Source organism: Bactrocera tryoni, chromosome 3 (assembly GCF_016617805.1).
Source record: "Bactrocera tryoni isolate S06 chromosome 3, CSIRO_BtryS06_freeze2, whole genome shotgun sequence".
Taxonomy (NCBI): Eukaryota; Metazoa; Arthropoda; class Insecta; order Diptera; family Tephritidae; genus Bactrocera; species Bactrocera tryoni.
In genome coordinates this window covers 46,694,032-46,709,476 of record NC_052501.1, presented here as the reverse complement: position 1 = coordinate 46,709,476, position 15,445 = coordinate 46,694,032, and the positions used below count along the sequence as shown (strand labels likewise).

The following is a 15,445-nucleotide window of genomic DNA, read 5'->3' as shown; positions in this document are numbered from 1 at the left end:
CTTGGCAAAAAGGAAAGGAAACGCATAAAGTACCATAAGCAAGCACTAAATTAAGATATAAAACTCTAATTTGACACAGGAGGATGGCTGTGGGCAAGCAATTTTGAAAAAGTGGCCGAGGCCCCGCCCTCTAATAAGTTCACTTTAGCAAATATTATGAGAACTCCTACCGACAGTGGGGATATGGTTGAAAAAGGATGACAAGCTTGCTTAGTACCCATATAACGGTACTGTTAAGAATTACTAAAAGCGCGATAAATGAATAACTAAATGCGACCAACTAAATTGAAGTTCAGAGAGAATCCTTTCCTGATAGTAGTATGTCTCTGTGCAGCAAATGGGTTGAATTCAGTCAATACTTTCTTAGCCCCATATACCTATTAAATAGATTTTCGAACTCCCGGGTGACATAAAACGGCATATAACGGCCTATAACGGCCAATATATGAGTTATGTAGTAGTTATTTACAATAATCCAGACCTTGCTTTGGAGGAAAGCAATGACTGCCATCCAGATCACTTAACAGTAGACGAGGGAAACGAGTTGTTTCGACTTGTAAATTATATTTAGAATACTTGTGTAAAATTTCTCTAAGATCGGTTGAGAAGTTCGCAGGAAATCTTGACAACCCTTAAGTGAGCTGGTTTCATTGAACGTTCGAAAAGGTGATTAGTGTCATGCGGGATTCATTATATGGAGGAAAGAGGAGTTGTATGTTAAAGACTTTTCTGGATAAGTGCGAGTTTAACCTACTACAGTATTCAAAAAGATGTTGCGTAAGGGTCACTCTGGTTTCAAGCGATAACTCGAGCTCTGGTTCTGCTACGGGTGGTGCTTGGACTGAACGTTTGCTAAACACTGGGAAGGAGTCGGTGAAGGTGTTAATAGATATATTGTGAATGGCATTTAGTTCCCACGTCTGAAATTTGGTCGCTATATTGTTTTAAATGATCGACATGTTGGCGGAATGTTCTCCTGATGTTCCTAGGAGGCGGTTTCCCTACAAGCAGGTAACTACGGGCCTGGTTTCTGTATATTATACTCTTTAGTTTGTAATAGTAATTATTTTTGAATTTGATTCGTCACTTATAACCGTGCTAAATATTTCTCTTTTTTAAACGACTCCAAATCAGAAACGAAACTTATAGAAAAATATTCTGATTACAGTAAAAAATACCACAGCTTACTGAGGTCCATTTTCGAAAAATAGAAATAATATGTTTTATATAGGCCCGAGCAGGAAACACACCAGATCGGATGAAAATTATTTGAAGTATACATACATGAAGTTTTGAAGTTTTGAAGCAAGTATTATACATACATAAATATATGTTTCTATATAGTAAACTGGAAATAGTAGGTGATATATTCAAATGGAAAGTAAGAAACATTCCGGATATGTCTTTTAAGGTGAGCTTCGAAACCATTTAACTTTTACAAAGACAATTACTAACTTCCAAAGGAGTCCTAAAGTTCTCTGATCGCCATTCACTAAAGTTCTCTGATCGCCATTCACTTGGGAGTGGCCAGAAAGTATTCTTTTACACATAGCTCAAGCAGCTCACAACTTCCGGTCTTTGACCAAGTATCCTCTGGGTAGCCTAAGGACATCCGTTCGAAGGCGAGCTAAAGTGAGAAAGACATACATATCATTGATATCATCGGCCTCAACACCCGCGACGATAGTTGTGCTTTCTCTAGGCTGGACAAGGAAGCACAGAAAATGGGTCTGGCAGTGAACGAGGGCAAGACGAAATATCTCCTGTCATCAAACAAACAGTCGTCGCACTCGCGACTTGGCTCTCCCGTCACTGTTGACAGTCATAACTTTGAAGTTGTAGACAATTTCGTCTATTTAGGAACCAGTATTAACACCACCAACAATGTCAGCCTGGAAATCCAACGCAGGATTGCTCTTGCCAACAGGTGCTCCTTCGGACTGAGTAGGCAATTGAAAAGTAAAGTCTTCTTTCGACGAACAAAAGCCAAACTCTATAAGTCGCTCATAATTCCCGTCCTGCTATATGGTGCAGAGGCTTGGACGATGACAGCAACCGATGAGTCGACGTTACGAGTTTTCGATAAAAATGTTCTGCGAAAGATTTATGGTCCTTTGCGCATTGGCCACGGCGAATATCGCATTCGATGGAACGATGAGCTGTACGAGATATACGACGACATTGACATAGTTCAGCGAATTAAAAGACAGCGGCTACGCTGGCTAGGTCATGTTGTCCGGATGGACGAAAACATTCTAGCTCTGAAAGTATTCGACGCAGTACCCGCCGGGGGAAGCAGAGGAAGAGGAAGACCTCCACTCCGTTGGAAGGACCAAGTGGAGAAGGGCCTGGCTACGCTTGGAATATACAATTGGCGCCACGTAGCGAAAAGAAGAAACGACTAGCGCGCTGTTGTTAACTCGGCTACAATCGCGTAAGCGGTGTCTACGCCAATTAAGAAGAAGAAGAAAGGAGCCCTAAAGATATGTTTTTGAAAATTGTTCGACTATATGTTTTTCGAGCCTGTCAAAAAACTTTTTTTGAGTACTATTACTTAAATATGTTCACGACTTACGCCTGATCAATGTTTACGAATCGTGCAACTTTAATACAAATATTTGTGGCCAACATAATCGGTTTACTGTGCTTACTAATTACGACACCATCACCCATCTTGAGATCCGGCATTCATTATTGGATAATATTCGACCGAATAGGTCATGACAAACACGCAGGGAGGAAAATATAGCAGTATAATCTGACGTTTTCAAGCCAAATTTTGTTGAGTGGTCAGGCTCTTTTCTGCCGCATTAGAAATGTTAACAAGCAAGATTGCCGCGTTTGGAACAAAGAGCAACCCGAAGAGATTTAAAAGGTGACATTTCATCCAGAAAAAAAACAACGGTTTGGTGTAGTTTGGGCGCTGGTGGTATCATAGGCCTATATTTCTTCAAAAATGACGCCGGTGAGAACGCAGCCGTTAATAGCGACCGGACTATTTGATGCCTACAATTGGAGTTCGTGATCTCTGCGACATTAGGTTTCAACAAGACAGCGAAACTTCCCACACATCGCAACAATCAATAGATTTATTGACTACTTCGGTGAGCAGATAACTTCACGATTTGGGCCGGTCGATTGATCACCAAGATCGTGCGATGTCACAGCGTTTGACTTTTTCCTGAGGGGATATGCAAAGTTTAAAGTCTATGCGAGCAATCCGGCTTCGATTTAGGCCTTGGAGCAAACATCACGCATGTCTGTCGCGAGTTACCAGTCGAAATGCTCGAACGAGTCATCGAAAGTTGTACTGAACGGAAGGACCTTTGGGACGTAAACGCGGTCAACATTTGAAAGATAGAATCTGCAGTAAATAAATGTCAAAGAATGTTCTTTCGAATGATAAAAAATATTTCCCATTATATTTGAAGTTTCTGTGTTTTTTCTTTAAAAAAGTGAGGAACCTCGAAATGGATAACCATTCGCATGTGTGTTTCTTTATAGCATGATGGAAATAAGCGATACATATATTCTAATTGAATGTAAGAAATTCATTGAATATCTCTTATAAGGCGAGCTTCAGTTTTGCCCATTGAATAGTTAAATAGTTCCAAGGAGAATCATTAACTCCCAAAAGGTGTCAACAAAGTATAGTTTTGAAAACTATTCGATTATCCATCTTTCGGCCATGCTCACCAGTTTGAAACTATTGTCATTATTGAATTGTAAATATAACACTGAAAATTATCTTATTCAAATATACTAAAATTTTAAAAATTGTTTTACAAAATTTCGATAAATTTTTGTAACTCGTTTATCAATACCTAACCTATAAAATTGTGGTGTGCTTTAAAATTAGCACTCTTTAAGATAATAGTTACATAAATACATATATATATATATAGGTGAATTTGTTTTTGTGTATAAGTCAGTTTTTATATTCCGATAAATCTTATATGTATACACGTTTAGTTAAATATAAATATTTCTACTTGTATTTGCAAATGTAAATGCAAATTGAATTTATATGTATGTATTTGAAATATATATATAGATTTCCTTGTAATTTTAGCTTAAACTTACAGTTTACTTAAGTTTTGTGAATTTCAATTCATTTATCACCATTTAGTATCGCATCTCAGCGCATCGGCACGTACAAGTTGACTAAGAGAGTGGGAAGGTGGGTGTTGGGTTGTTGGCTTTACCTGGCGTAATAGTGGACCAACGGACAACTGCATTAAGCTTCACTTCATGAAAATAAAAGCTAAAAAGTTGACAACTTCGGCAAACAAACAACAAAGCGCATCAAAGCCGCATTCGAAGGACAAACAGTGGGTGGCACCCACACACACGCACTCACACATCCATGTATAAATTTGTGCCACTTACGCTCGCGTGGCTTTTGCCAGCATTGCCTCTGCTCTCAGTTGTTGGACCCCCGCAATTTTTCTTCCGGCTTGCAATGAAATTCCATTTATTTGGCTTATTTGCTGCCCATTGTTGTTGGCCTTGGCGGGTATTGGTTTTGGCATTTGCCAGCATCACTTATGCAACAACGTCTCACGCTTACAGCGTGTTCTGTTTGCTGCTCTCGTTGGATTTCGTAGATGCCGTTAGACGTTTTTGCCGCGTACGCTTCTTCAGTTGCAGCGAGTAGAGACGCCCGCTGCGTGGACGTGCTTGCGGTTCGACGACGCTGATGCCGGCGTTGGAGTTGTGGGTTAATTGATAGCTATGTGTGTGTTCGTGTGTGGAAGAGAGAAGAAACACAGAAAAATTAGAAATGTTCGTCAATTTTAAAACATAGTCTTATAGGGTGCTGCATTCAGTGAGAGCTCTTTAATTTTAGAAAACTTTGCTGAAAGGTTGATATGGGATCTACGCGGAGTAAAATGCGTCTCAATTGGAGAAGTGCTGAAGAATTTTGAAAATTTTTTTCTGTGAAGCTGCTCAGGCAACGTCATTTTTGGTAACTTTGAGCTCCCCACAGGCATGCCAAATGAGTTTTTGTGGTTCCAACAGTTCAACTGTTATTGCACCCAAATGACAATCGAGTCTTTTCGAATAAAGTTCGGTAATCACTGTTGTTGTACCGGCTCAAAATTTTCTAGAAATATTTTTTGTGTTGCGGTCGAGTTAACAGATTTTGTACGGATATTAATCTGGTTATGATCCGATTATGTAGTCTAAACTGTCGTGGGAAAGGGTTCCGTAAACATCTTATCTATTGTGTACAGTCACGCTTACAGATTGAGTGTCTGGAAGACAGGGTCTATGCGAACAAGTCAATCATTACAGTCATATCGACATTAAAGTGAAGATATTATTAAGCTTACTAAGCCTTACGTGAGATAGTGGCAGAAATTTTCAAGGCATCGGAAGACATTCTTCGGAAGACGAGGTTAACAGAAAGCGCATAGAGAATATAAGAAGCGATATGAATGAAATCTTAACCTATCATATAAATAAATGAGGAGTGCTTGCGTTCATGAGAAACCGAAAGATTTTCATTTAAGAAAAGCAGCTCCTTTACGAACCATCCCTTTAAATGTCTACAGAAATGCTTCCGTGTGCTAGGAAGACAAATGCCGGTAAGTTAGTCAAAGTTCAATGACTTATGCGTGTAATTTTCACGAAACATAAGCCATTCATCCAGCTGTTTATCTTCTCAACACTTCTCACGTGCTTTCAGACTTCCTACAAAAACGCTCATCCACCTTCCACTCATACTCACTTTGATTCCAGTTTCGCCAGCCGTTGCTTCAGTTTCGCCTGACTGGCTGTGTACTCGGCAAGTAAGCGTGCCAACCGCACATTTAAATTCTCCACGGACATCTCTAACTTTTCAATGCCGCTCTCGATACTGTCGTGCGCGCGTTGTGAATCTGAAAATTAAAAAAGTTTTCCATGCAGATTTGCACAAACTTCGTCTCATTTCCACTCATTATACACTTGAATAGTTCACTTTTCTTAATACACACCCGCAAAAACACTCTCGTCTAGTAGACCATCTTTACGCAGCAGCTGACAGCCGCGTTCCGTGAGTGTGGCACGCGCTTCTGGATAATCGGACAGCGTTTCCCATAAATCACGTTTTGCCAAACAAAAGAGATCCGAGTAGCCTAGTGAACGTACATTGGCTGTTCGTCGATTACCGGTGCGATTGCCTGCTATTTCCAACACTGACACTTCGCCGAAAACTGAGCCGGCGCCAAGTGTTGCAAACACTGTGACTCCATCGTCTGCGACCACGGACAATTTGCCTCGTTTTACTATATACATTTCTTTGCCAACATCACCTTTACGACAAATATAGTCGCCGGGACTGAAGACTTGCAGTTTTAGTTTCAACACAAGCGCCTCTAGTAGTCCCGGTTCGCAGTCGTGGAAAATGCGCACCTGTTTTAGTGTGTCCATATGCACTTGTATGGCAATCTCGGCTTTCAGTTTGTCCGGTAGTGCCGCCAGCACACGTTCTTCGTCGAGCGCTCCACTCTGTGACCAAGTGTAGGCAAACCAACGTATCACACGCGCCTCCAACTCATGGCCAACCTTCCGGAAGGCCATGTACTGTTTGACACCGTCCATGCGATTTTGAAACTCGACACGTGCCACATTCATATTGGAAATCATCGAACCAATGTTACCTAAGGGTGCATGGAAAATGTAGAAATTAGGTCTGGAATATTATTTAAGACTAAGCTAAAACTGGTGGAACTACCCTCATTAGTTTTTATGGAACGGAAACTAGTTGCGACCCTTAAAATAAGTTGTCCTTTAGGTTTTATTTGGCTTAACGTGTGTTAGGTGAGGTCGTGACTAGTTGGGGTTATTTTGAGATTTCGGAAATTCTTCCGCCAACATGTAAATTCTTGTCTCTATATTTGAGAACCATATGTTATGTAATACCTCATATTAAAAATACTTCCAACAGTAGATTTTTATCATGATGAAAATGAATGAGTACCGTAAAAATTTGGAAACGCTATTTGTCAACGAGCCTGCGATAGTGTTTTCTTTTATAAGGGGGCCGGAACTTAAGGTTTTTCGATTTAATCTTCTAGTGTGCAGTTTTTTAAAGAGACGGGAGAACTGATCTGTGATGTCCTAAAAGAGGAACGCTCTAGCGAGTTTTTAAATGAAAGAGGAAGGACTTGGAACTGCTCGACGATTAAACAGTAATAAATTCAGAAGGATGCCAAACATACTGGGTAATATGTATAATTAAGTTTGACTTACTCTGTACATTTGGGCTACTCTATATTGAGAGTCCTTTTTCGGAAGAGTAAGACTAACTTTTTATAAAGTGTGTATCACGAAGCTTTCAATAAAAGATTTTAAGATAAATTTAAGCATTAAAACTGCAACTCTCTCATAACAAGCTGACCAAACTCGGAATTTCTAGACTGTAGAAAAGCTCCAAAAATTCTCCTGTCAAAGTAGCCTGTTACAGGCATTAAACTTGATTAGAAGTGATGATTTGATTTAGTTTGGGTATTAAAAATTATCCTCCAGTGATGGACCATAATTTTTTTGCTGTTCGGTAATCCAATGTTGAAATATCGACCGTTAAGGGGTAAGCCTACTCATTTCAAATTCTAACAAAACTGTTGTCTACTAACATTTGCTGGACTAGAAAGCTCTATCACGCAATCCCTCTAGAAAGTTGCTTATTTCTCGGTTAAACTTTTTAAAGTGCAATATCTAAACACTTTTCGATTCGTCAAACGCTCTTTAACATATTTTTAAAACATTCCATTACTTGAAGTGTATATTAAAGAGTTTAGTCGTGCAATTTGCATTACAGCGTTGCCGTGAGCACGTACGCCAACCATTAGAATGACGCCAACCACAATGCACACAAAGGCATAACTTGACAAACAAGGAAAACTGTAAACAATAGGCACGCAAATTTCTCGTAGGTATGACAGCGCGATGAATGAGGTAAGAAGCGCCGACGTGGAACGATGTTTGGTGCTGATGGCCAACCATCTGTCATTCGCCGCCAACAACTATACTCAATGACGAATATGTAAGTGCGAAAAGGTAGAAAAAATGGGGAAAAGAGATAAACAACAACAAGGAGTGCGCAACTTGACGTATCCTGTGGACAATGTCAAGTCAGAAGGCGACTGAGGGTCGAACAATTCATTTTATTCGATGGCATAATATGACCAATTAAGTCATCAGCTACAATAACTCACGGAAGGAAGCATTCAACGGCTACGCAGGAAATACATATTAGGTATATTCTTATATACAAACATAATACTGTGTTGGTACCGGGAAATCATTAACGAAGTCGAAGGTTAAGGACATTGATAGCCCATAGTTCATGTAAAGTGTACTTTAAATAGCTTGTGGGTGAGGCAACGAGAGTATTGAAACCTGAAGAGTTCGTTTTAAAGTAAATAAATAGCTAAGCAGGTTTTAATGGTGAAATAATTTGTGAAGAGACAAACTAAGATAATTGCCGTTGCAATGTAGGACTTAAGAGTAGATATTAAAGGGCAATCAATTTGATTGTAGCCGTACTTTGGCCTTGGTCTTGGTTTTGCTGTTGCCTTGCCTTAGTTGTTGGTCTTGGTCTGGGTCTTAGTTTTGCTCTTGGTCTTTGTGTTGTTCTTGGTCTTGGTCTGGGTATGAGTTTTGCTTTTGGTCTTGGCCTTGGTCTTGTTCTTGTTCTTGGTCTTGGTCTTGGTCTTGTTCTTGGTTTTGGTCTTGGTCTTGGTCTTGAATTTGCTTATAGTATTTATGATTTTATTAGCTTTGGCACTAGTAGTTGCTAATAATAGTTGAATGCGTCTATTGCAAAATACTCACCCACAATTGTGGCGAAGATCAGCACGCCTGCCAGAAAGTCTGCCACCACAAACAGGTATTCCGCATCATTTTCTGGCGTTGGTGTCTCACCGATCGTCGTCAATGTCAATGTAGACCAATAAAAGCTATAAATATATTGTCTCTGCAAAGTGCTATTCCGTGGGCCATTCAAATTATATACCCAGTTGTCCGAACCAAAACCGAGATAATAACTAATTGCGAAATACATGCAGGCATTCCAATGTATTAGCACCAAAATGGCGAGCACCACTTTACAAATGCGAAAAGCATTCGGATAACCAGTAGCCGTTTCTGTACGGTCGAACCACTCCCAGAGGCGAGGAGCACGTAACAAACGATTTAGGCGCACTATCACGGGACAAGGTAAACCGCCGGCACTACAAGAGCTTGGCGACCACCATATATATGCGAGATCAGTTGGCAGCATTGACAGCACGTCGATGGACCAACCTTTGGTGTGAAAGTAATGACGTCGTAATTTATAAGCATCTCGCACGAGCAGACCCTGATCCAAGTAACCTGTAAGAAAGCAAAAATAATGGAAATTTTATCTATAGAAGGACCTAAGATAGTTAATTAAAGCTTTGGCGACTTACCTTCATGCATATGCACTAGCGTATCCACCAGATATATGCAATCACATAAATAATCCAGGAAGTACCATACCGTTGGAGCACGATGATTTATCTCCCAGAAGACGGAACGACCCACCACAAAGATTATGTTATAGAGAACAGCTAACGATACAATACCAAGCCACTGGAAGGAAAAAAGCATAAAGTAGGAGCTATATACCAAGGAATTAAATAATTTGAAAATAGTTGGTGTTGGCAATGTAGCACCCATAGTGACGTCAGCAATACAGCTGATTTTGGTGAGAAAAGCGACTAACGGTAATTTCTACTCACCCTGTAATGTGACTGCAGTGTCGGGTTCACCGATAGACGATTACACAGTCGACTTGAGCCACGTATTTCACTGGAAAGACCCTCATCGGCTGGCGCCGTATTCGCCGGTGCTGGTCCACTCGCTCCTTCTTCGTTAGCCACAACTGCAGCTGTTGTTGTACCGGTTGTAGTCTTGCCAATTTTATCTACATTATTTGTATTGGAGAATTTCTGGAGAAACCAATCAGGCGGCTTGGTGCGACTGCGACGTGTTAAACGCTGACGCAGCGCATTTAGTGTGCGTCGCAATGTGGAAGGCTTTGTGCGTTTTGTTTGGTCCTGCGGCGCCGGAAAAATAGTAAGAAAAATTATACGAAATAAAACAATGGAAAAAATTAGCGCTTATAATAAATATATGGTATATACAAGTATATATATATATATATATATATATATGAATGTGTACAAACTCGCTACATACATATATCGCTGGTTTTCTTGAAAAAATTTTGAAACCAAAATGTGGTAGAATAATCTTTTCAGCCCTTGCCTTCTTTACTGTCTCCCGCTATCTTGGCGGTGTCAAACTGTGAACAATTACAATTTTATTCGAACGCTTCCTTCTCATGCATTATTTTACAAATATGGTTGTGAGTTGTTAAGGACAATGTGATACTGCTTGTGACAGCATTTAATCCATTAACGTGTCTAGCAAGAATTCTATCTGCTGTGTGGAATGTCACTGCGCTCTCTAATACATATGTGTCTACTACATCATTGTTTTTAAAATACCAAGAATTTTCATAAAATAATAATGCAGATGAAACTTTGCGACCTTGATTGTAGAATATTAGGCAGAATGGGATTGAGTCAAAGACATCATAGCCACTAGATTTGAGTAGTTGAGTTGAATGAGTTTATTCTTGAGCTTCTTTGCGCTCAATTGGCGCTAGTATACATGCTGACAAAAAAACACCCGGACATTGTAATCAAATTCCTCGAGTAAATGATATTTAAAAAAAATGTATTTTGCTCAGCTGGTAGGACAGTCCATAACTACTGTGCCAAATATGGTATACGATCTGTCAACCAGTTTGTTTACAGTAGTTGCTTAAGTCGGTACAAAATATCCAGCAAAGAATTTATCTCAAATATTATATTTCTAACCAAATTTAGATAAGGTGCTTGAAAGTTGTCAAGCAAAGGTTAGAGAGATGGCAAGAAAGCTCGAGTCCGCTCGAACGATATTTTCGGTATGAAACGCATTCTTGCTCAACTTGTCCCGATAAACCTGATTTTCTCTGTGGACATGCTTGATCGTGCGAATTCCGATCCTACATTCATGTAGAGCATATGACTTCCGACGAGACATGGGTTAATGATGGTGTGTCATGAATTTGTTCTGTAGGGACAGGCGGTAAGGAGTTCTACAAGTAATGTATTTGGTCGCATTGAGGCGTTTGCGTGAGAACATCCGTCGAAAACGGCCGGAATTGTGAAGGAACAATTAATGGATTTTACACAATGATGATGCATCGAGCCACGATTTTGACCGAATTTGAAGCCAAAAACACAATTAATTTCATCAATAAACAACCAGTTTTAGCTACGTGTGATTTTTTTCTTGTTCCCCGAACAGAAATTGCCGCTCTGTGGAACCCATCTTTAGTTGATAGAAGAGATAAAACAAAATTCGCTGAAGGTCATCTCAAAAAAAATCGTTGGCATATGTGGATTACTTTGAAGACGATAAATTAAATTTGCGTTTTATTTCCAATTTCCGAGTACTTTTTTGTCACAATGTATATGTATAAGGTTTTCCAAATAGGGCTAAAATTACTTCGAAGCGTCCTTTTGGCTATTTTTAATACGTCATGATCTGTAATTTCATGACTCAGTAATGTTTACAAATTCATCATGGAAACAACTACAACGTTAACAAATCATCAAATTTTATTACCACAGAAGGCGTTTTTCAATTGCAAGTTTTCGTGCGCCTTTGCCATTTTATGGTCGTTATAATGGTGCGGTAAATAAACAAAACTGTCTCTTTTGGTGTGAAGATCATCAACAAATTATTCATGAATCATTACATTTACATAAAATTTTATCTAAATTGACGGCTTGATGTGGTTTTTGGTCTGGAGGAATTATCGCATCGTACTACTTTCAAAATAATCTGCTGCCACCGTTACTGTCAATATAGAGCGGTACAGATCGGTGATAACCAACTTTTTATTGCCGCAATTAGAGAAAGTTGATCTTGACCACATTTGGTTCTAACAAGACGTGGCTATGAGCCGCATAGCATGTGCAACAAACGAATTATTGCGAGAAAAGTTTTGAGATTCGAGTATTTCAAGAAATTGTGACATTGAATGGCATCTAAGAAGTTGTGAAAAAAAATTTTTTTTTTTCGTTTGGTACTCGGAAAAATAAGTTCCTAGACACCTCTAAGAAAGCCTCTCCAAATATGAGTTTTTAATTGTAACGGGAAGGTTCTCCTACTTACAGTTTTCTATTTTTTCTTATTATCAGATAGAAAAATTTATATCTCGCTTCCAATTACTTGAAAAAATTTCTTGTTCCTAAGATTTTGTTGGAAATTGAATGCTCTACAAAAAAGGTCTACTATGATTTTTTCGTAAACCCAAACGTTTAAAAGATATTAACAGTTAAAGTTTGATTATTTTTGGGAAAATTTCTTATTTCTTATGAATTTTATAACTCAATGAAAAAAAATTATTATGAATAGATTTTTGGAGAGGCTTTCTTAGAGGTGTCTAGGAACCTATTTTTCAGAGTACCAAACGAAAAAAAAAAAAATTTTTTTTGATCCACCCTAATATGCATTGATGTTTGACTATTCATCGTCTCGTAAACGCTTAACTTAATCGAAAAATCAAATAAGACCATTTTTATAGAGCAGTAAATTTCCTACAAAACTGTGAATTTCATCATTCATAATAATTTTTTTTCATAGAGTTATAAAATTCATAAGAAATAAAAAATGTTCCCAAAAATAATCAAACTTTAACTGTTAATATCTTTTAAACGTTTGGGTTTACGAAAAAATCATAGTAGACCTTTTTTGTAGAGCATTCAATTTCCTACAAAATCTAAGGAACAATATATTTTTTTAAGTAGCTGGAAGCGAGATATAAATTTTTCTACATAATAATAAGAAAAAATAGAAAACTGTATGTAGGAGGACCTTCCCGTTACAATTAAAAACTCATGTTTGGAGAGGCTTTCTTAGAGGTGTCTAGGAACCTATTTTTCCGAGTACCAAACGAAAAAAAAAATTTTTTTTTTTTGAATCACTCTAATATATATATAATTGTTTATTACGCTGGAATTGAAATTTGGCGCCGAAGAGACTAATAATGCCTCTCGGCTCTCTATAAATGGTCGTTTTCTGGATCTTCCTGTAATTGTTCAGTAGAACTCCACAGGCCTCTTCTATGCCTTAGAAGATGATAGCTAATAATAACAATAGGGTCGGATACTCTGTACAGTATACAATGATCTGCGCGACGAGCTATATTATTTGGCCATACTTGTCTGTCTTTATGCCATATACGCGAACTAGTCTCTCAGGTTTTAAGTTATATGGTCTGAAATATCGCACACGTTCCCCTAAAAAAATTACCCATTTCCTAGGACCGCCGATGTGGCACCACTATATGATATATCTGTCATACAAACTGATTGATCAAAATAAAGTTTCCGCATGTAAAATGTCTTTATCTGACAAGACATTTTCACGAAATTTGGCATTGTTTAATATCCATGCAATGATACAACCTCCGAAAAAATGTTCGGATTCGGATTGGACAACTATTTTATAACATAAAGCTGTCATAAAACTGACCGATCAAAGTCAAGATAAAATGTCGGCTTTCTTTATTAAGTAACCCTAAGAGGACTTGAATAATGTTATATCAAACAATGTGGCTAGAAAGAACTAACCTTTCTCCATTGAATGCAAAACCGTTGGCCATATTTTTTTAGTTATACACATACTACTATGAGCAAACAATTATAAGACTTTCTTCATAATTTAAAATGCTTAATTTATTTATTCTTCAACATCTATGTCGTCCCCCTCAATATAATCCCTCTTGGTTCCAATATACTGGAGCCAACGTGTTTGCCAATCCTCGAAACATTTGTTAAAATCAATTTCCGGAATAGCCTTTAATGCCCGTAGCGATTCACGTCAATGTTGCTGAATAGCTAAAAGCCTCGATTGTCGAAGAAAACTGTCAAAATGTGGGCTAATGACAGTTTTTTATTAGACATAAAATCTTCACCGACTTTTCAACCTTGAATAAGGTTATCCTATACAAGTATATTAAGATTGCAGATAACTTATAGCAATATAAAACTCGCTATCAGCTTTACGTTGGTGTTATTTGTACTTTTCTATGAAATGACAAATGTCCTGAGGTTTTTTTCTCTCGTTTCAATCAATTAATATGCATGGTGAATGAAAATAATCGGTATTAAAAATTCTTCGCCTTTCTTAGTAAGGATAAACCAGCGTCCAAACAAAGGGTGATAAATAGGACAATGTGTAAGGTTAGGAAAGATTTAACTAATTAAACGCTTCTTCTGTATGTATTGGCTTTAATTGGTTAAATATCTTATTACTGACACAAAATATTTATACTTTTTGTTAAACTTTATGAGAAAATACAAGCCAAAGAAATATTTCCTGATGAAAAGGATCAATAAATTATTTTTATATATCGCTTAAAAGAAATGTTAAAAAATATATATAATTTTCGGAAACTTTACCATTTCGCTTGTTCCGGCTATCGTCGCAACATCGACTGAATGCACCATTTTTGTTGTTTTTTGTGCTTGATATGCAGCTTATTTTATTATAAAATTAAATTTTGGTTAAATTTCACAGTTTTATGGCGCTCAATTCAACACATTCAAATTAAGATTTTGTTTTCGACGAAAATAAACACTTCAGTCCAAGCTAATTACGCAACTTATCACTCATAACATTTGCGTTTTATAGTTTTATTTCGCCTCCATAGTCGCCATTGTCTCATCACTTCAACACTTGAATTTATTAGCGAACTTTCAGCTAAACAAAAAGTTTCAAAAAAATTTTCAATAAATCCCAAACTGTCGTCATCTATACATTGCCCATAACACAGCGAGTAACAACAAAAAGAAAAAAAAAAATACATATAAACTTTAAAATTAAAACTGTCAATAATAAAAAAGCATTTAAATTACAATTCCAATGGACGCTGGCCGCAGCCAGAATAGAAGCATACAAGCTTACAGTTGAGTGCTTGGGGTGCAGCGGGGCGTATGAGCAACACCAAACACTCGATTCACTCAGCACTTCAGTTACGTCTACACTTCATAGACATGAGTAATTTATGATATTTTTGGCTTTTTTATTACAATTTTTGTTGTTATTGTCCATTGCGCTTGCGCACAACGAGTTGCGCATGTGCGTATAAATTACACGATTTGTACTTCAGAATTATTTTTAACACGAGCGATTCGGAAAAAATCACACAACTTTTTTGTTGTTTTTGTTGTAAAGAATAAATCAATTTTAGCAATCGATCAGCACGATAACGGCTAAAGTTGCACACGCATCGCAAAACCACATCGTGAGCGCAGCGTAGCGACAGTTAGTTGAAAATAACGTTAAATGCAGTTGCAGTTAGGCGTTGCTG

The 15,445-nt window shown here is 37.9% G+C and overlaps 1 protein-coding gene across 1 annotated transcript; it reads right to left on the bottom strand.

Moving 5' to 3' along the window:
- Window positions 1-4,076: 4,076 nt before the first annotated feature.
- LOC120771825 (cyclic nucleotide-gated cation channel subunit A) lies at window positions 4,077-14,605 on the bottom strand. Its single transcript, XM_040100054.1, has 7 exons — window positions 14,535-14,605; window positions 9,753-10,070; window positions 9,441-9,603; window positions 8,824-9,363; window positions 5,982-6,647; window positions 5,735-5,885; window positions 4,077-4,732 (listed from the first exon to the last, which is right to left on the bottom strand). Exons 1-7 carry the CDS (start codon window positions 14,580-14,582, stop codon window positions 4,567-4,569), a joined length of 2,052 nt encoding a protein of 683 aa, XP_039955988.1. The 5' UTR covers window positions 14,583-14,605; the 3' UTR covers window positions 4,077-4,566.
- Between the last annotated feature and the right edge of the window lie 840 nt (window positions 14,606-15,445).

Bases quoted from the DNA above. Each gene is read 5' to 3' on its own strand.
- LOC120771825 (XM_040100054.1), bottom strand. From the start codon at position 14,582: ATGGTGCATTCAGTCGATGTTGCGACGATAGCCGGAACAAGCGAAATG. The intron at 9,364-9,440 runs GTAAGTCGCCAA...GCTTTCTTACAG, and splicing joins GCTAGTGCATATGCATGAAG to GTTACTTGGATCAGGGTCTG. The intron at 4,733-5,734 runs GTGAGTATGAGT...ACACACACATAG, and splicing joins CTGGCGAAACTGGAATCAAA to CTATCAATTAACCCACAACT.